A 21,382-nucleotide genomic window follows, 5' to 3' on the forward strand; every position below is an offset into this window, starting at 1 on the left:
GTAGTCATAGTTTTATTATAATTCTGTCTGTATTACTTGTAACATACTATTATAATTATCGAAGATGAAGATGACATGATAAATTTTTCCTTGCTTTGTTGCTGAGTCCAAAGCTGGTTTAAGTCTCATTTTTTCGGTTATCTGGAAATCTGAAATAAATAAATTACAAAATTTAATTTTATGTTGAGGCAGAGGTAAAAACATTCACTTGAAAGACATTTTGTTTTTTGTAATTTTCAGACATAGCTTAAAAGATGAAAAACACTTAATGTTATGTGACATTTAAAAGTAAATCTGTGATTTTTTTTTTTAGACATTGTTTCAGTATTATCAAGTACTAGATGAAATTATTCTTCTTGTGTTTGGAGAATCAGTCTATACTTAGCCTCTTGCCTAAGTTTTATGCAACAGAAACTTTTTATTTGATTTACCATACCTACTATGTTCTTCTTCCAAATTCCCTGGGACTTGATATAAACTTTCCACTGTGGATTTTCTAGAGCCTCCTACAGGAAAAAAAGATGTATAAATTTAATGGTTCATTGCAAATACAATTTACAGTTATACTGAGCTTGAACTTGGGGATCCCTTTTCAGAGATATCTACCCTTATCATCTGTATGATAGAAGTGTATGTATCACTTGTGTCACCAAGGCAGATTATATTGGTCAAAGATGGCCATGGTATCTCTCACTTTACATGTTCCTCAACAGTATGAGCTTGTCACTCCCCCACCCACAGGTGGAATTTAATTCACCTTCTGTTGAAACTGCGCTAGGCTTAGGGCTCTTTTGGAATCATTAGAATGTGGAGAGAGTGGCTCCATGATTTCTGAGGTGAGGCCTGAAAAGACTGTGCGGCTTCCTCCTGGTTCTCTTGGGGTGCTTGCTTTGGCGGGAGCCAGTTACCATATAATAACCCCTACCACCCTGCCATCCTGGAAAGGTCACACAGAAGATGCTCCAGTTGACAGTTCCAGCTGAGTTCCAAGTTCCAGCCATCCGTCCAAGGCTCCAGTCTGTGAGAGAAGCTGTCTCAGATCCTTGCAACGAGCCCACTTGTCAGCTGAGCACTACCTCAACTGCTGTCTAGCCAAATCATGCTTGAATTCCCAGCCCACAGAATTTTTGTGATACATAAAATGGTAACAGGAATAGCCACTTTTCGGGGGTAAAGTGATTTGTTAAAGCAATACTCTGAAGGAAAATGAATTTAGAGAGCAATATAAACTATCCAAATAATTAAATCAGATATGGGAAGTTTATACATATAAATAGGCATGTTAATTTTGTACTTAACTTTCATATCTGTCCTTCAAATTTCGAGTTGAATCCACTGGGATTAATCTAATAATATGCTCTTTATTCTTGCTTATCACAGGCCTCAGTCTCCAGATCCCCCTTCATTTCTTTATTTTATTTTCTATAAGGCTCTGTGTTTTGTCCCCATCTCCTACCACAACTCCTGAAACATTTCCACTGTATCCTTATTCCATTTTCCGAAATTCCCATTACTTTCTTGCTCTGATGGAAACGTGGCTGTCTTCAGAGGACACTGCCAAAGCAGCAGCCTTTTTTTGTTTTTCTTTTTGTCAGTTTTGCTACCATTGGGCCTGGACATGGATAGGTGTCCTGCTTATACCCTGCTGTTCCCTTTCAGGACATTCACTTTCTTTGCTTCCTTTCCTAAAACTCAGTCATCAGTTTATACAATCAACTATTGTGATCGAACTACAACTGGGATCATTCTCAGTTGATTTTATCATTGGCTCATTGTAGCTTACTACTACTTTCTTAATTTAGTAATTTAAACATACGTGCAGAATATTCTTCATCCTGGGTCTCAATTCCTTGAGCTCTGTTCTTTTAGATCTGGTCCCACACCATACTGCAGCCATTGATTCCCGTGGATATACTTAGACCTTGTCATTAGCAATAACTTCAACGCCCCCTCAAATTCAGTTGCCAACATTCAACTACTTGACTTCTAGATTTATCTTTCTAGATCACTCCTTCTAGTACCCCAACACCAGCAATTCATCTACTTCCCCAGGACCTCCAGTCCCGCTACATTTTCAATGTTCTGCCCCATTTCGATCCCTTCTCTCCCTTCTTTATTTAACTTAAATTCTATGGCCATTCTCCCCCTTACATATAGTCTGACTTCATTACCCCTTTCCCACTTCGTCATACTCACTTGACAAAACTATAACCCTAGATAAATCCAACTGTGTCCTTATTCCTCTCCTGTACTATATACTTCAGTGTGATTGGAAAAAAATAATGTATAACCAGGCCCAACTTTAAATTCATAGCCACAGATATTAGGTGGCTTTTTAACACTTTCAGGCCATCCTATTAAACATTCTTTGTCCATTCATTCTTCTCTCCTAGATGGCTATTTAGCTCTTTCTTCTATTTTCCCAAACCTCTAACTCTGCCCATGGATCACTGTTTTCAATTGATGATATATTTTCTGGTTTCATGGAGACAATAGGAGAATAGACAATAGGAGAACTTCCACAAGCTCTCTGTTAACAGCTACTTATCTACTTGTTTTTGTTCTATATGCTCTACCTTACATATGCTCCCATCTAAGGCTAACCCCAGACTTCACCATTTCCTGCCCACACAAGACATGGCCCTAGTAATTCCTTCTGCCTCCCACTTATCAGAGTTTTTCTTCCCCCCTCACTATTAGATCTCCCTTATCAGCAAATAAATATTTAGTTGAAGTCACATGACTAAAGGGTCTCCAGTGAATAAAACCAAAGTAATACATACTGCTCCTGGGTCTGAGTGTTAGACAATGGGCATTTATTCCTCCCCACATTTTCTCTTTTCCTCAATTGGACAATAGAGCCGTTACCCCATGATTCAGTTTCTATCAGGCAGATAATGACAACACCCTAGGCCAGTGGTTCTCAGCGGGCAGTGATTTTGCCCCACAGGTGGCTTTTGGAAATGTCTGGAGACCTTATTTGGTTGTCACAACTTGTAGGTGGACATGCTGCTGCCATCCATGTGGTAGAGGCCAGGGATGCTGCTACAATGACCACGACAGCCATACCCCAGCCCCCTCACCAACAAAAACATCATCCACCTCAAAATTTCAATAGTGCAAGATTGAGAAACCTGCTGCAGGGGATGGCAAAGCAACAGAATGGAAGATCATGGTCCCCTGAATGCCTGTGGAGCTACCTTGTAAAGTAGACTGCCCACTTCAGGGTTAAGGAAGAAACACATTTGTATATTCTTAAGCTATTGTACCTTGGGGACTCTTTGTACCAGGAGCTTAGCCTTTACCTTAACTAACATCATTCTTTTAGGTAAGGAACTACCTTGGGCTTCTCAGTTTAATATTTGTCATTGTATGACAATATATAGAACATCCTAACATCCTAATACCAATTTTGTACTTCTAATGTCTTAAACTCAGCATTCCCTTTGGTTTAGCAAGATGTAACAATATCTCTTAAGCTGGGGAAATCTTTTCTGGATTTTCCAAGTTTAAAATTATGCCTGGTTTGCCTCAAATAATTGTTTTGCATTCATTCCCCAGATGTTGAGGAAAGATGATTTTTATTGGGAATTTTTCCCAAGTAGATTCTCTGAGAAGAACAGCTATATCTGTAGCTATTCTTTTACCAACTTAGGCCGCAACTGCTGGTTTAAACAACAGACATTCACACTCTCTCTGTGCTAGGAAACCTTAGCAATGATTAATTTATATAGGGGAACACCTGAACCCATCATTCAGGTGTTCTGATACTTCTGTTCATTTGCAACAAGACGAGAACCCCCAGATGGTTTGTTCTTGCTTACACTGTTGCAAAAGCACTCATTTTGATTCCTAACCTAGGTTTTGTACTGTGGGTTTGACTTAGAATGTGATTTGTGATATTTGATCTGTAGGACTTCAAGGAAGCTGGAAAATTAGGACATTACCACTCCAACAAGGATACTAGAACCAATACAAAGTTGGGAGTATGATATTTGCTTATACGGTCTACCATTTCGGTAGAAACAGGCACTTTTCTGTTGCTAATAGTAGACTCTCAAATGTTAGATTCCCTCAGGTGGGCACCAAAAGGATCTTATTTAATAACCACCACTTAGCCTATACTGTAACCAAGAGCAATAGAATAAGACAGCAAATGCTAAATTGCAATTAATCTACCATCCCATCCCTTCCCTTGAAAACAATGGCTTATAATTTTCATATAATACAGTAATATATGCAAATGTGATTTAAAAAATGCTATTGGTAGAGGAATGTGAATTAAAACGGAGGAGACACTGACTAGTAGTTTTGAGAATGAGAAGGTAAATGAGTTTTTATAATTTTGGCATGCAAAACATTTTTAGTGGCCTTATTCTAGAAAAGGGTAAATAATAACTCATACATAAAGGTTGTGTCAGAGTTTATAGACTAGACCCCTGGTAATGGATTCAACCTTTCCACAACAAATCAAAAGTATTGTTGTATGCTCACATGAATATACAGTAGCTATTACCTTAAATTTAAAACTCACTATAAGCAGCAAGCACATAGAGCAGGATATGAAGGCTGTATTGTATCAGTGTGGTCTGCAGAGAATTTCTTCCTATGGTTTTTGCCTTGTTGAAATATATGTTGCAGTTCAAAGCTAAAGGGATTACTTCTGAATAGTCATCACAGAGGTTGATTACGTTCGTATATCATATTTAGCTGGACCCTGCAGGCTATTATTCCATTAGCTATGCTGGTCCTGCTATTGTCAAAAAGTTGATCACCTAATGTTAAAAGATTGTGCTTTCTGTTGACCTTATCGAAATGACTCAAAAGGTTTTGTTAAAAAATAAAATTCAGATTGTGTTTTATGGAAGTGATTAAGAATAAATACTACATATAAAAATGCTCACGTCTTATGGGTGATCTTAATATTATACCATTATTAATGATAAAATTATATTTTGTTTTAGTATTTCAGCACATTTTACCTAAAGTCTTTTAGGTTTAACTTTAGTAGAAATAGTTCTTTCTTACTGATAGTAGAGAGTGTCAGAAACTGATTTCTGAAAAAATCAGTGTCTCCCTCCCTCCATGTATTCAAATCATATAAAATTAACACCATGGAAGTAAGTTCAGTATAGCAATAGTAATACAATAGTACATTTACAATGGCCTAATTACAGCATGGTTTTTGTAAGGCAACTGTACTGAGCAGAGGAGTGTTTTATTTGGAGGCAGTATGTCGAGAAATGGAAAGTTTGTCATTTACACCTGATAGTCAGAAAATCACTTCAAGGGGCGCCTGGGTGGCTCAGTCGGTTAAGTATCCGACTCTTGATTTTGGTTCACGTCATGATCTTAGGGTCTTGAGATGGAGCCCCACATCAGGCTTCACGCTGGGCAACGCACTTGCTTCAGATTCTCTTTCTCTCTCTCTCCCCCTCCCCCTGGCCTGCATAAACACATTCTCTCTCTCTCTCTCAAAAAAAAAAAAAAAGAAAAGAAACTTCAAATTATATATATATATATATATATATATATATATATATATATATAAAAGATTTTATTTATTTATTTGACAGAGAGAGAGCACACAAGCAGGCGGAGCAGCAGGCAAGAGGGAGAAGGAGAAGCAGGCTCCCCGCTGAGCAAGGAGCCTGACATGGGGCTCGATCCCGGGACACTGGGATCATGACCTGAGCCCAAGGCAGATGCTTAACTGACTGAAGCGCCCCTCAAACAATATTTTAACTGTTTATTCTTTAAACAACAGTTGTGTAGTTTCACTTATTTAATCATAACAGTTGAAACATTTTAAAGAAATGAGCTAAATATATATTCTTATAAAACCTGAATCCCATTACCAATATAAGACATATTTCGTTAAGCCTGACTTTTAACCTATGTTATTATTAATTATTTACAGGTTAAATAAGCAAATGAAAGTGTTTCCTTGACAAAGATATTGACAGGTATGGCTTTATGATTTAAAATGCTCCATATAAAATTTTCATTAGAATCACATTACAAAAGCTGTCTTTGGGGAACAAAGATGATTTTGAAGCTATCTCAATGAACAGCTAGTTTTTGAAATATGTTCCCAGAAATGGTGAGGGACTGGCACAGAGTCATGTCTCCTTTTTGGCATGGTCTTCCTTGTAACTGATGGTGTGTAAAATGGCTGGTCAGGGATACAGCCTGTGGTCCTGGAACACAGCCAGACACTAATTTCAGCCTCATTAGCATTGTTCTCTAATCAACTGAACTTTTCAGCAAGTGGAAGTTTCCTAATATTTCTTGTACTTGCTTGCCTTTAGCCACCCCAGTTGATACAATAGAGAAGGAGAGGGTATCAGTCAGGAGGAAACAGATGGCACGTTCAACTGGGATTTTGAAGAGACTTTAATGAAGGGGCTACTGGGAGCTGAGGGCAGGGCTAAGGAACTGACAAGGGATGCTGAGGCACCCAGCCCCTCTCAACAGAGGGACGCCATGCCATTATCTTCCCTGGGGCTGCAAGGTAAAGGGGAAGAGGATGTTGTCATTGCACCCTGAGTAAGAAACGGGGATTTAGAAAAGGGGTCTTGCCATAGAAGCTACAAGCAGCAGCTGTAAGAGCATCACAGCTGTCAGGACTAAGCAGAAGTCAGGGACAGAGGAATCCTTCCCTGACCTCTTGACCTTCCTAACCTCTGATTTCCTGCTGCTGATGCTCTTTGGATAAATCCAAACCAGGAAGCCAGAAGGCAAATGAACCTGTGACATGCAGTCTGAACTCAGTTTTCTGGGACACAGAACAAAGTGGGGGAATGGATCTTGGCGGGGAGGGGTGTGCGTGTGGCAAACAGCATATAATAATCACAAGTGCAAATGTCATGAATGTAGTCATGTGAGGCATGATTGAAGTGTCAACATATTGATGTTAGTATATTATTTGATGCTTCTCTTTTCCTTCCCTTTCCTTTCTGCTTTCTATCCTCCTCCTGCTTTTTTGGTAATATTGGCTTGTCATTCATGGCACTTCTCATCTTACAGTTCTATAAAAATTGTATGAACCAAAGCCTGAGATTACAGAGTTATCCTCACTCCACCAAAATACATGAACTTTCTTGGTAATACTTTCCTACTTTTTGTTAACAAACAAAAAGGTAACCTGTTCTGTGTTTTGAAGTAGAAATCACAAAGTGGTTATTCTATACCTGGTAAGGATAATATTCAAGATAAAAACTTTGAAGGCAGGAAGTATCTTTCAAGTTTGGGCATATTCTCTCTCTCTCTCTTTTTGAGGATTTTATTTATTTATTTGAGAGAGAGAGAGAGGGCACAAAAGGTGCGGAGGGGTAGAGGGCGAGGGAGAAGCAGACTCCCCACTGAGCAGGGAGCCTGCCACCGGGGCTCCATCCCAGGGTCCTGGGATCATGACCTGAGCTGAAGGCAGACACTTAACTGATTGAGCCACCCAGGTGCCCCTGGGCATATTATTTTAAGGGTCAAAAACCTAGATGTGTTCTTTCACATTACAGGTTCTGGTATATAGCAATTCCCTTTCCAAAGGCTTTTGTTAATATTTGAAGCTTGTTAAAATTTATACAAGGAACAGATGTCTATTCAAACTCAAAATTATAGGTTCTTTTTTCCTTAAGCACTATTATCTTAAATAGATGGAATGAAGCTAGACCTTGAGAAGCAGTAAAGAAATACCATGTTGACACAGACTTACACTGAATTTCTTCTACCGGATATCTAAACTTTTAATGAGAATATCTGATTCAGGTGTATCAATCTGTTCAGACACTAAATACTTTCTTAAGATAAATATAGTGTTGATGTCTTCTTAACCGTTCTTTTTATTTCTCTTATTGATACTATATTACAAATCCAGCATTTTTTCTAGCCAACATAAAGTAACAGAAATCAGATTATCTTCTTTCCTGAAATAGCTCTTCCCACCAAAAATATGAAACCTAAGTGATTTTGAAGACACTAGACATCAGACAACAAAACCCAGTGACACCTGGGAGATAGGTAACAATATGAACCCTACAACTGATCAGCCTTGAGTAAGTTTCCATGCCATGGCTTAGAGAGGGAGAACCAGGAGGAGCCTGGTGGACTCCCTTAGTTGAGAAGATGGAGCTGAGCGAGTTTGGGGAAACCAAGGCAACAAGGGTTAGCAACTAGTGTGTTATAGAGGAGAAAGCTGCATACAGTAAGAATTCTGAAGATCTGTAGAGGCTGCCCTCAAGGATTCATTAAAGTACAGATCAGAGCATGTATGTAAGGAAACTATCCCAGACTGGGGAAGGAACAACCCAAAAGAACATGACTAAACAGTACACAGTGTCTGCAGAAGGCTGAATACTACCTATCATCACCAGCCAGACTGGGAAACTTTGTAATTCATTAGGCATTGGGTAGAGTACTCAGAAGGGTTTGCCTCAAAGGTGGGGAAGAAAATGAGCCCTACATTTCACCCTTCTCTGACCCCACCTAATAGATCACAAAGGTAATACCTGAGAGGATCAAACTCTCCAGGGAACGTTACTGCATATCAGAACAAAGCTTGAGCATATTCATGGGAATACAAAACTGACTAGCACCAAAAAAGGTAAAATTTATAATACCTGGCATGTATGTATGTATGTATTTATTATCTAATTGGCTTTATGAAATGATTCATGAATCGGGAAGCATCCCATGTAGCAAGTAGAGGGGAGTGAGGAGTTGTAAAAAAGGGCAGGTTTTTATAAGAAGGAGGGTGGGGCAAGAAATTATAAGCAAAAGAAAAGAAAGGATTGTTTCAGGCCCAGTCACTTTCCCTCAGGGAGAAGAGCAAGGAATCTTATCATGCAGATGACCTCATCTTTCTTTTGGTAAGCAGAAAGTCCCCCCCCCCCCCCCCCCCCCCCCCCCCCCCCGCCCCAAACGACCTCATTGGTGCTTATCAGAAAATTTCTGATCAACAGGTTATAATTTACATTTCTGGAGGAGGTAGAAACTGCCCCTGTTTGGTAACTTGGCCTGGCTCAAGGGACACCATTTTGGGTCTTTGGTTTTCTTTTTAACAATTCCCTTCTTGGGATACCTGGGTGGCTCAGTCAGTTAAGCGTCTGCTTTCTGCTTGGTTCATGACCCCAGGTCCTGGGATCGAGCCCCACACTGGGCTCCCGCTCAGCTGGGGAGCCTCCTTCTTCCTCTGTCTCCCAACCCCCCTCCCTCTCATGTGTTTTTGTTCTCTCTCAAACAAACAAACAAACAAACAAACAAACAAACAAACCAACCTTAGGAAACGAAACGAAACAAAACAATTCCCCTCTTTTGATCAGACTTTCAATTGACCTGAGAGGGATGTGATCAAAATTTAAGGCACACAGTGTCTGGCATTCAGTAAGAAATTACAGAACATGCAGAAAAGCATAATGAGTAGAAGAATCAGCCAATCAGAACTGACCTGAAACTGGCACTATTGGTAGGATTTGGAACAAAGACATAACTGTATTTTAGACATTAAGAATGTTAAGTAGATACATGGATGGTATAATAAAAGTCAATTAGTGGGGCACCTGGGTGGTTCAGTCAGTTAAACATTTGCCTTTGGCTCAGGTGGTGATCTCAGGGTCCTGGGATTAAGCCCTGCATTGGGCTTCCTGCTCAGCAGGAAATCTGCTTGTCACTCTGCCCCCTCCTCCTGCTCGTGCTCTCTCTCAAATAAATAAATAAAATCTTTAAAAAAACCAATTAGTGAAATTGAAGGCAGAATAGTAGAAACTACCCAAAATAAAACAAAGAAAGGCAAAGAGTTAAAAAGATAAGTAGAATACCATTGAGTTGTAGGACTGCTTCTATTATTATAGTAGGCAGTCTATTATTGTAAATGTTATTGGAGTTCTGGAAGGAGATGGGTAGAAAAATATTTTAAGAAATTACAGCTGAAAATTTTTCTAAACTTGATGAACACCACAAACCCATAGATCTAAGAAGTTCAGCAAATTCTAAGCTCAAAAAACTTAAGAGTACTAAAAGAAAAATAACCCATCAAGTCCAGAATTCTATACCCAATAAAAATATGTTTCAACGATGAAGACAAAATGAAGACTTCTAAGACAGACAAGCTGAAGCAATTCCTCCCTAGCACACTGCACTACAGGAAATGATAAAGTCCTCAGGCAGAAGGAAAACGACACCAGTAGAAATTTGGGTCAATGCTAAGGAATGAAGAGTTAGAAATGGCAAGGAAATGGGTAAATATGAAAGGTTTTTTTTTAATTATTAAACTCCTTCAAATGATATTTGACTGAATAAAAATAATAATATATTGTGGGGTTTATAATATATATAAAAGTATAATGTATGACAACAATAGTGCAAAGGCTGGGTAGGGGGGAGAAATAAAAGTATGTTATTATAAGGTTCTTATACTGTATGTTAAATGGTGTACTGAAGGTCAGATAAATTAAAGATGTGAGCTGTTCACTACTATTTTCTTTTTCTGGTTGTGGACTTTTAAAATTGTTCTAATATATATAAAATAACAAATTTTCATTTTAACCATTTTTAAGTGTGTAATTCAGTGGCATTAAATACACTCACAATGTTGTGAAACCATGACCGTTCTCCATTTTGAGAATATTTCAACATCCCCAGCAGAAACTCAGTATCTATTAAACAATTCCCCAGCCTCCCCACCCCGTAGCTCTTGGTTACCTCTGTTCTACTCTCGGTCTATAAATTTGCATTTTCTCAGTACCTCATATAAGTGGAATCAGACAGTGTTTGTCATTTTTTTGTCTGGCTTATTTTACTTAGCATAATGTTTTCAAGATTCATTTATGTTGTAACCTGTGTTAGAATCTCATTCTCTTTTTAAGGCTGAATAATATTTCATTATATGTATATACTATATTTTGTTTGTTCTGTTGATGAACATTGGGTTGTTTACAGCTTTTGGCTACTGCCAATAGTGCTAAAAACATTGGCATACAAGTATTTAAGTCCTTGCTTTTAATTTATTTGGCTATATACCTAGAAGTGGAGTTGCTGGGTAATATGTTAATTCTATGTTTAACTTTTTGAGGAACTACCAAACTGCTTTCACAGCATCTGCACTATTTTTACATTTCCACAAGCACTGCACAAGAGTTCTAATTTCTCCAGGTCCTTGCCAACATTTGTTATTTTCTATTATTTTGATAATAGTCATCCTAATGAGTGTGAAGTGATGACTCATTTTGGTTTTGCTTTGCTGATAACTAGTGATGTGGAACATCTTTTCATGTGCTTATTGGCCATTTGCATATCTTCTTTGGTGAAATATCTATTGAAGTCCTTTGCCCAATTTTTAATTGGGTTGTTTGTTTTTGTTGATTTGTTCTTTATATTCAACCCTTATCAGATACATGATTTGCAGATATTTTCTCTGTATTTTTCACTTTTTTGATAGTGTCCTTTCATGCACAAAAGTTTAAAATTTTGATGGATTCCAATTTATCTTTTCTTTTTTTGTCTGTGCTCTTGGATGTCAAATCTGAGAGATCATTGACAAATCCAATGTTGTAAAGACTGCCCATTATGTTTTCTTCTAAAGGGTTTATAGTTTTAGCTCCTATATTAAAATCTTTGATCTAGTTTTATTAATTTTTGTATATACAAAAGGTGCATTATAAAGGAAGGGGTCCAATTTCATTCTTTTCATTTGCATGTGGATATCCAATTTTCCCAGCCCCGTATGTTGAAAAGACTCCTTCCCCATTGAATGGTTTTTGGACTCTTGTCCCAAATCAATTTGCCATATATATGAGGGTTTATTTTTGATTTGTCAATTCTATCCCATTAGTCAATGTGTCTGACCTTTATGACAGTACCATTCTGTTTTGATTACTGTAGCTTTGAAGTCAATTTTGAAATAGGGAAGTATAAATCCTCCAACTTTGTTCTTTTTCAAGATTATTTTGGCTATTCAGGGTCCCTTTCAATTTAATATGAATTGGAAGATGCTTTTTCCATTCCTGCAAAAAGCCTGTTGGAATTTTGACAGGGATTGCACAGAATTTGTTAATCACTCTGGGTAGTAATGCATGTTAATATTAAATCTTCCAATCTATGAACATAGCATGTGTTTCCAGTTATTTACGTCTTTTTAAGTTTCTTTCATCAATGTTTTACAGTTTTCAGTGTATAAGTGTTTCATTTCCTTGTTAAATTTGTTCCTATTTTCTTCTTTCAGATGCTATCATAAATAGAATTTTTTCTTAATTTCCTTTCAGATTTTTCATTGCTGGTTTCTAGAAACAAAGCTGTACTTACATGTTGATCTTGAAGATTGCAACTTTGCCACATTTATTTATGAGTTCTAGTAGTTTTTTGGTTTGTTATAGAATTCTTTGGGATTTTCTATATTTCCAATCATGTCATCTTCAAGCAGGGATGGTTTTGCTTTTTCCTTTCCAATTTAGATACCTTTTTCTTGCTTAATTACTCTGGCTAGAACTTCCAGTCTGGTCCCACTTTTACATCATTTTGATCAGGTTTCAAAGTCCTGTGGGAAAAGATCCAATTTGCCTTATTGAGATTACGTGCCCATCCCCTATCCTCTCAGCTTAGGGGATTTTGATTACTAAGATGTTTACATGGAGAAGGAGTTATTCTACTGGATGAAACTGTGGCACTTTTACCAAAGAAAGGGAGATGGATGCTCAGTAGCCAATAAACAAACAAACAACTGCTGCGTCCAAGGCCCTAGAGGGTCACAGTCAGTTGTGGCCAATCCAAGACTAGAATCCAGGCCCCTTAACTTATAGGCCTATATTCTTGTCCACTGAGTTTGCAGTTCTTTGGTACATTTTAATGACAAATTAATTTTCTCAGAATGCTCAGTTCAATAAGTTTTAGTTTTCAGTGTTACCACTGACACAGTTTAACTTTTTATTATTGAGGTAAAATTGGTATATACATTATATTAGCTTCAGGTGTACAACATAATAATTTGATATTTGCATACATTACAAATGGTAACCACAATAAGTCTAGTTACCATCTGTCACCATATAATTGACCCCTTTGCCCCCTTTTGCCCACTCCAACCCCTTTCCCCCTCTGATAACCACCAAGCTGTCTTCTGCATATAAATTTTGTTTTGTTTTTTAGATTCCACATATAAATGAAATCATACAATATTTGTCTTTCTCTAACTTATTTCACCTAGCATAATACCCTCAAAGTCCATCCATGTTGTTGCATATGGCAAGATTTCCTTTTTTAATGACTGAGTAGTATCCCATTGTGTATATATACAGCATCTTTATCCATTCATTCATTGACAGACACTTCCACATGTTGGCTATTGAAGTAATGTTGCAATGAACACAGGGGTTCAAGTATCTTTTCAATTCAGTGTTTTCATTTTCTTCAGATGAAAACCTAGAAGTGGAATAACTGGATCATATAGCAATTGTATTTTTAATTTTTTGAGGAACCTCCATACTGTTTTCCATAGTGGCTGTACCTGTTTACATTCCCACCAACAGTGCACAAGGGTTCCCTTTTCTCCAAAACCTATCCAACACGTGTTATTTCTTATCTCTCTGATAATAGCCATTCTGACAGGTGTGAAATGATATCTTGTGGTTTTGATTTGCAATTCCTTAATGATTAGTGATGTTGAGCATGTTTTCATGTGTCATAGGCCACCTGTGTGTCTTCTTTGGAAAAATGTCAATTCAAATTCTCTGCCTGCTTTTTAATCAGATTTTTGTTGTTATTGAGTTGTGTGAGTTGTTATATATTTTGAATATTAGTCCCTTATTGGATATATGATTTGCAAATATCTTCTCCCATTAAGAAGGTTGCCTTTCTATTTTGTTGTTGGTTTCCTTTGCTATGGTTTGATGTAGTCCCAATCATTTATTTTTGCTTTTGTTGTCATTGCTTTTGGAGTCAGATCCAAAAAAAATACTGCCAAGACCAATGTCAAGGAGCTTACCGTCTATGTTTTCTTTTAGGGTTTTTATGGTTTCTGGTCTTACATTCAAGTCTCTAACCCATTTTGAGTTAATTTTTGTATGGTGTAAGATAGTGGTCCAGTTTCATTCTTTTGCATGTGGCTGTTCAGTTTTCCCAGCACCGTTTGTTGAAGAGATAGTTCTTTCCCCATTGTATATCCTTGTCTCCTCTGTCATGAATTGACTGTGTATACATAGGTTGATTTGGGGGTTCTCCATTCTATTTCATAGATCTATGTGTCTGTTTTTATGACAATACCATATTATTTTGATTGTTATAGCTTTGTAGTATAGTTTAAAATCAGGAAGCCTGATAACTCCAGCTTTGTTCTTTCTTTTTTTTTTTTTTTTTTTAAAGATTTTAGTTATTTGAGAGAGAGACTGAGCAAGGGAGCACAAGCGGGGGTGGAGGGGCAGAGGGAGAGGGAGAGGGAGAAGCAGACTCCCCACTGAGCAGGAAGCCCGATGTGGGGCTTGATCCCAGGACCCTGGGATCATGACCTGAGCCGAAGGCAGACACTTAACCAACTGAGCCACCAGGTGCCCGGCTTGCTCTTTCTTAAGGTTGCTTTGGCTATTTGGGGTCTTTCGTGGTTCCACACAAATTTTGTAATTATTTTCTATAGTTCTGTGAAAAAGTGCCATAGAGATTGTATTGAATTTGTAGAATTTTAGAAATATTTATTCTTCCAATCCATGAGCACAGAATATCTTTCCATTTGTGTTTTCTTCAATTTCTTTTATCAGTGTTTTACAGTCTTAAGTGTACAGTTAAATTTATTCCTAGGTATTTTACTCTTTTTGATGTCATTGTAAATGTTTTCTAGAATTTATTTTTCTGATAGTTCATTATTAGGGTATAGAAATAAAACTGAATTCTATATATTGATTTTGTATCCTGCAACTTTACTGAATTCATTTATAATTCTAATAGTTTTTTGGCAGAGTCTTTAGAGTTTTCTATATACAGAATCATGTCATGTGAAAATAGTGACAGTTTTACTTCTGTCTTTACTATTTGGATGCCCTTTATTTCTTTTTCTTTCTTACTTGGTGTTTTTGAGGCTTCTAGTACTATGTTGAATAAGAGTGGAGAGAGTGGGTACCTTTGCCGTGTTCCTGATATAGAGGAAAAGCTTTCAGCTTTTCACTATTGAGTACAGTGATTGCTGTGGGTTTGTCATATATAGCCTTTATTATGTTGAGGTATGTTCCTTTATCTTCATTTTGTTGAGTTTTTATCATAAATGGATGTTGAATTTGGCACGTATTTTTTCTGCACCTCTTGAGATGGTCATATAACCTTTATCCTTCCTTTTGTTAATGTGCTATATCACAAAGATTGATAGGCAGATGTTGAACCATCCCTACACTCCTAGAATGAATCCCAGTTGTTCATGGTGTATAATCCTTTTAATATATTGTTGAATTTGGTTTGCTAATATTTTGTTGAGGATTTTTGCATCTATGTTCATCAGAGATACTGGCCTATAATTTTCCTTGTAGTGTCCTTGTCTGGTTTTGGTATCAGGGTAATGCTGGCCTCATAAAATGAGTTTGGAAGTATTCCCTCCTCTTCAATTTTTTTTGGAAGAGCTTGAGAAGGATAGGTATTATATCTTGGAATGTTTGGTAGAATTCACTAGTGAAGCTATCTGCTCTTGGACTTTTGTTTGTTAGGTTTTTGATTACTGAATCAATCTCTTTACTAGTAATTGGTCAACTCAGATTTTCTCTTTCTTCATGATTCAGTATTGGCAGGTTGCATGTTTTTAGCAATTTATCCATTTCTTCTATGTTGTCCAGTTTGTTGTCATAATTATTCATAGTTGTCCCTTATGATTGTTTGTATTTCTGTGGTATCAGTCATAACTTCTCCTCTTTCATTTCTGAATTTATGTATTTGAGCCTTTTTTTTTCTTGGTGAGTCTAGCAAAATGTTTGTCAATTTTGTTTATCTTTTCAAAGAAGCATCTTTCAGTTTCATTGATCTTTTATATATTTTTTAAAGTTTTTATTTCATTTATTTCTGTTCTGATCTTTATTATTTCCTACCTTCTACTAACTTTGGGCTTTGTTCTTTTTTTTTTCTAGTTCCTTTAAGGGTAAAGTGTAATATTTTCCCCAGATATTTCTGTTTTTTTTGGGGGGGGAAGGCCTGTATTGATATGAACTTCCCTCTTAGAACTGCTTTTGCCAAATCTCATAGATTTGGGATTGCTGTATTTTCATTTTCATTTGTCTGAGGGTATCTTTTTGATTTCCTTTTTGGCTTCTTTACTGACCCACTGGTTGTTCAGTAGTATGTTATTTAATGTCCACACATTTGGGATTTTTCCAGTTTTCTTTTGTAACTGATTTCTAGTTTCATACCACTGTGGTCAGAAAGATGCTTGATATTATTTCAATTTTCTTAAATTTATTGAGACTTCTTTTGTGGCCTAATGTGTTCTATCCTGAAGAATGTTCCATGTAGGTCTATGAAAAATGTGTATTCTGCTACTTTTGGATAGATGTTCTGTATATATCTATTAAGTCCATTTGGTCGAATGTGTCACTTAAGGCTTATGTTTTGTTATTGATTTTCTGTCTGGTTGATCTATCCACTGATGTAAGTGAGGTATTAAAGTCCCCTACTATTATTGTATTGTCGTCAGTTTCTTCCCTTAGGTCTCTTAATATTTGCTTTATATATTTAAGTGCTTCTATGTTGGATGTGTAAGTATTTTCAAATGTTATATCTTCTTGTTGGATTGATCCTGTTATCATTATGTAATCCCCTTATTTGTCTTTTATCACAGTTTTTGTTTTACAGTTTATTCTGTCTGATACAAGTATAGATACCCCAGCTTTCTTTTAAGTTCCATTTTCATGGAAACTCTTTTTCCATTCCTTCACTTTCTCCGTGCGTATCTTTACATCTGAGGTGAATGTCTTATAGGCAGCAAATAGTCTTGTTTTTTTTATCCATTCAGGTACTCTGTATCTTTTGATTAGTGTAGTCCATTTACATTTAAAGTAATTATCAATAGGTATGAACTGATTGCCATTTTCTTAATTTTTTTCTGGATGTTTTTGTAGTTCTTCTCTTGTTCCTTTCTTGCGTTCTGATGAATTTCTTTAGTTTGGATTGTTCAGATTCCTTTCTCATTATCTTTTGTGTATCTATTGTAGGTTTTTGCTTTGTGGTTACCATGAGGTTTGTATATAACAGTCTCTCTTTCTGGAGCAATCTATTTTAAGTTGGTAGCAACTTAAATTGGAATTTATCCTAACAATTGTACATTCTTATCCTACCCCATTTTGTTTTTGTTTTCATATTTTATATCTTTTATTTCATGTATCCTTTACCTAATTATAGTTAATACTAATTTGTCTTTAACCTTCATGCTAGCTTTGTAAGTGTTTAACCCAGTATCCTTACTATATATTTACCTTTACCAGTGAGATTTTTACTTTCATATGCTTTCTTATTATGCATTAGTGTTGTTTCTTTCAACTTAAAGAAAACCCTTTGACATTTCTTTTAAGGCCTGTTTAGTGATGATGAACTCCTTTAGCTTTTGCCCACCTGGAAAACATTTTAGGTCTCCTTCAATTCTGAATGATAGACTTGCTGGGTAGAGGTTGTTGGTTGGAAGTTCTCTCCTTTTAACACTTTGAATACATCATGCCATTCCCTCCTCGCCTGCAGAGTTACTGCTGAAAAATCAGCTTGACTAAGGGCCTTATGGAGATTCCCTTGTATGTACTAAGTTGTTTTCCTCTTGCTGCTTTTATGATTCTCTTATCTTTAACTTTTGACATTTTAATTATAATGTGTCTTGGTATGGTTCTCTTTGTGCTTTCCAGACTTGGGTGTCTGGTTCTTTCCCCAGGTTAGGGAAGATTTCAGCAATTATTTCTTCAAGTAAGTTTTCTGCCTCTTTCTCTCTGTCTTCTTTTTCTGGGACCCCTATAATCCAAATGCTATTTCACTTGATGTTGTCCCATAGGTTTCTTACGCTATCTTTACTTTTTTAAGATTGTTTTTCTTTTCTTTTTGTTTTTTTTCCCTCTATTGGATAAGTTCCACTGCCCTGTATTCTAGGTCACTAGGTCTTCTACTTCATCTAGTCTGCGTTGAACCCTTCTAATGTATTTTTCAGTTCAGTTATTGTATGTTTCAGTGTTGTGACTTCTGCTTGGCACTTTCTTATATTTGCTATCTCTTTGTTGAAGTTCATTGTATTCATCCATTCTTCTCCCAAGTTCAGTGAGCATCTTTATGACCATTACTTTGAACTCTTTATCAGGTATATTATCTCCTTTTCATTAAGGTCTTTTTTGGAGGGTTTGCCTTGTCTTAGTTTGAAACATATTCCTCTGTCCTCACTTTGCTTGACTCTCTGTGCTTGTTTTTATGTATCTGGTGAAATAGCTCTCTCTCCCAGTCTTGAAGGAGTATCCTGATGTAGGAGGTAAATCTTATGCCTTAGTACTTGGTTGTCTCTCAAATCTTTGTGATTGTCCAAGTAGCCTAACTTATTCTTAATAGATCTCAGTTGTTGAGGTATGTCAGGACTTGACAGTGTTCTGAAGGGAATGATCTCAGCACCCAGATTCAGGCTGATTGTAAGCCAGATCATCAGACAGCAGTTTTTAAAGTATGCAAATATGCACAGTACTGTGGGACTGCAATTATAGACCTTGCTTACCTCTAGACCAGGATATGTGGAGGTATACGCTGGGCAATAGTTACAGGAATCAGGGCTTCAGATGAGTTTAGAAGCTCCTTTCTGAGATGTACCAGCTAGCTGTGGTGGTGCCAAGGGATATGATGTCTCCCTGCTTGCGTTTCCTAAGAGTACCTCTGTAGCCTTTAAATTTGTGGTAAACCTGGGGGTGCCTGGGTGGCTCAGTCAGTTAAGCATCTGCCTTTGGCTCAGGTCATGATCCCAGGGTCCTGGGATCGAGTCCCACATCGGGCTCCCTGCTCAGTGGGAGGCTGCTTTTCCCTCTCCGCCCCTCCCCCTTTCTGTCTATCTCTGTCTCTCTCAAATAAATAAATAAAATCTTTAAAAAAATAAAAAATAAACAAATTTGTGGTAAACCGGAAGCCTGTCTCTCAAGTTGAAGCTCCAAGGAAATTAAGTGGGCTTTTCTTATGTGCAGACCGGGGATGTGTTTCAGTCTGCGGTCTGTGCAGTGCCCAGGGGGTGGTATCCTGCCTACAACTGGCTTTTTGATTGTTACAGTCCTGTGGGGCCCAGAAGTGCAAGTCCCTCTGGCCATAAGAGCCAGGCTATCAGAATGTGTCCCCTATGTGGACTATACTTGTCCGATGGCTTTAGTTTGGCTGCAGGAGAGTATTGTTGGTGGAGCATGCCTTTGGCTTTAGCAAAGCCTGGCATAAGCACTGCGGGGGTAAGAGACACCTGTGGTTTTAGCAATGCTGGAGAAGAGTGTTGAATGTGAGGCATGCCCTCAGTTCAGTGAGGTTGTGTCTCTTGTGTCTGCCTGCTCTAGCATGGTAGAAGGAGAATGCTAAAAATGGTGCTCTTAGTACCTCCATCCTTCAGGACAAGCCCAACTACTTCCTGGTCCCCTGTCAGATGCTTTAAGACTAACAACTGAATCGTGTTCACATCTAATCCAGTCACCTCTCAAACTAGATGAATGAATCCATGCATGAGCTCCTCAAAAAGAGTATCTCAGATCCCCACAACCCCCTGGGTTCTCTGGATAGAAGCCCAGTTGGTTTCCAAAGCCAGATATTTTGGAGGCTTCATGTCTCTGGCGCAGGTACCAAGGGTTGGGGTGCCTGATGTGGGGCACAAACCCTTCCCTCTTCAGGGAGAGGCTCTGGGCCTTAGAGACCCCTCCCCATGATGTGTTGCTGGATGAGGTTTTTTGGTAAGACCATATCTCAGCCTCTCCTACCCACCTTGATGTGGCCTTTTATTCTTTGTTGTGGAGGAAGATGTTTAGTTAGTTTTCAGTTCTTTCTGAGCAGGAATTATTCCATATGTAGTTGTATATTTGGTGTGTCCATAGGAGGAGATGAGTTCTTGATATTCCTATGCTGCCATCTTGGACCGTCTCTCTACTTTTGTTTTGACATTTTAGTTTATACTTTTTATTTTAACTATTTTGGCTAAAAAGAAAAAAACCCCAAGATTTAAAAATATTCCTCAACTCTGAAAATGAAAAAGTCTCTAAGCATTCATTTGAAAACCTATCCTTTTCATATATTTTTCTAAATTGAAGCTGAAGGACAAGTTAATGAATTAAAAGCAAGAACCATTTCATTATCACTTCTGAAGTTTACTTTTTCTTGACCAAATTAGAGGAAATATAATATATGTAGTAGGAACCTAATGCTGATAGACAGATTTGGATTTTTTTTTCTGGTACTTTTTTTTTTTTATAATGATTTTTTATTATATTATGTTAGTCACCATACAGTACATCCCCAGTTTTCGATGTAAGGCTCGATGATTCATTAGTTGTGTATAACACCCAGTGCACCATGCAATATGTGCCCTCCTTACTACCCATCACCGACCTATCCCATTCCCCCTCTGGTACTTTTGTAAAGACAAGAGAGTTTGGAAAATACACGAACTCCACGTTCTTCCAAAGAACAGACTACTTCAGAACGGAAGATTATATAGGGAGTGACATTTTTAATGACTAATCTAGAGATGTAAAAATTAATATTTTTACACAAATTGAATTTTAAAATGTATGCTGAGATTGTAAAAAATAATGCAGGTATCCAATATCCAGTCCAGATATAGTTAGAAGAGTAAATATGTACCTTATCAGCCACAAAGTAGTTTCTAAAAAGAAATCTTCCTTGAAAAACAAAACCATGCAATACATACACTTGGTGTTATACGCAAGTAATGAATCATGGAGCTTTACATCAAAAACTAGGGATGTACTGTACGGTGACTAACATAATATAAAAAAATTATTTAAAAAAAATTATTATTAAAAAACAAAACCAGTTCTTCCATCAAAACCATAAATCAAATCCTTATAGATATCAGATGAGGTAGCCTTCCTTTCTTAATTTTTATAAAAGTGAATGGATTTAAAATAATGACAAAGAAAAAAATTTAAAATTAATATCATTTTCCAAGTGATTTATATGTTTGTGGTCTTTCAGCATGTTCTCCAAACCAGCAACATCAGCATTACCGGGACTTTATTAGAAATGCAGAATCCCAGGCTCAGTATAGGTAGTGGTATCTGCTTGTCTTTGGTTCAGTAGCAACATCCAGATCATAAGTAAAAATTAGATTTGTTTCCATGGATTCAGAATGTATTTTGTACTAGGTAATGCGATGAGGTCTTTTTAAAACCTTCAAACCACCCTATGTTCTAGTCTTATTATCCCTGGT

At 37.2% G+C, this 21,382-nt stretch overlaps 1 protein-coding gene across 2 annotated transcripts in view; it reads right to left on the reverse strand.

Moving 5' to 3' along the window:
- The window catches only part of TTC29 (tetratricopeptide repeat domain 29), a 388,892-nt gene continuing 367,510 nt past the window's right edge, over nt 1-21,382 (reverse strand). The window contains exons 12-13 of one of the 2 annotated variants that reach the window (XM_026499440.4): nt 437-506; nt 1-149 (exon numbers count right to left, since the gene is read on the reverse strand). In XM_026499440.4, coding sequence (XP_026355225.3) covers nt 119-149; nt 437-506 — 101 coding nt within the window. In that variant the 3' untranslated portion in view covers nt 1-118. The remainder of the gene's footprint in view (nt 150-436; nt 507-21,382) is intronic. The other variant, XM_057310110.1, reaches the window with a different exon arrangement.

Source organism: Ursus arctos, unplaced genomic scaffold, assembly GCF_023065955.2.
Source record: "Ursus arctos isolate Adak ecotype North America unplaced genomic scaffold, UrsArc2.0 scaffold_11, whole genome shotgun sequence".
In the NCBI taxonomy this organism is placed as follows: domain Eukaryota; kingdom Metazoa; phylum Chordata; class Mammalia; order Carnivora; family Ursidae; genus Ursus; species Ursus arctos.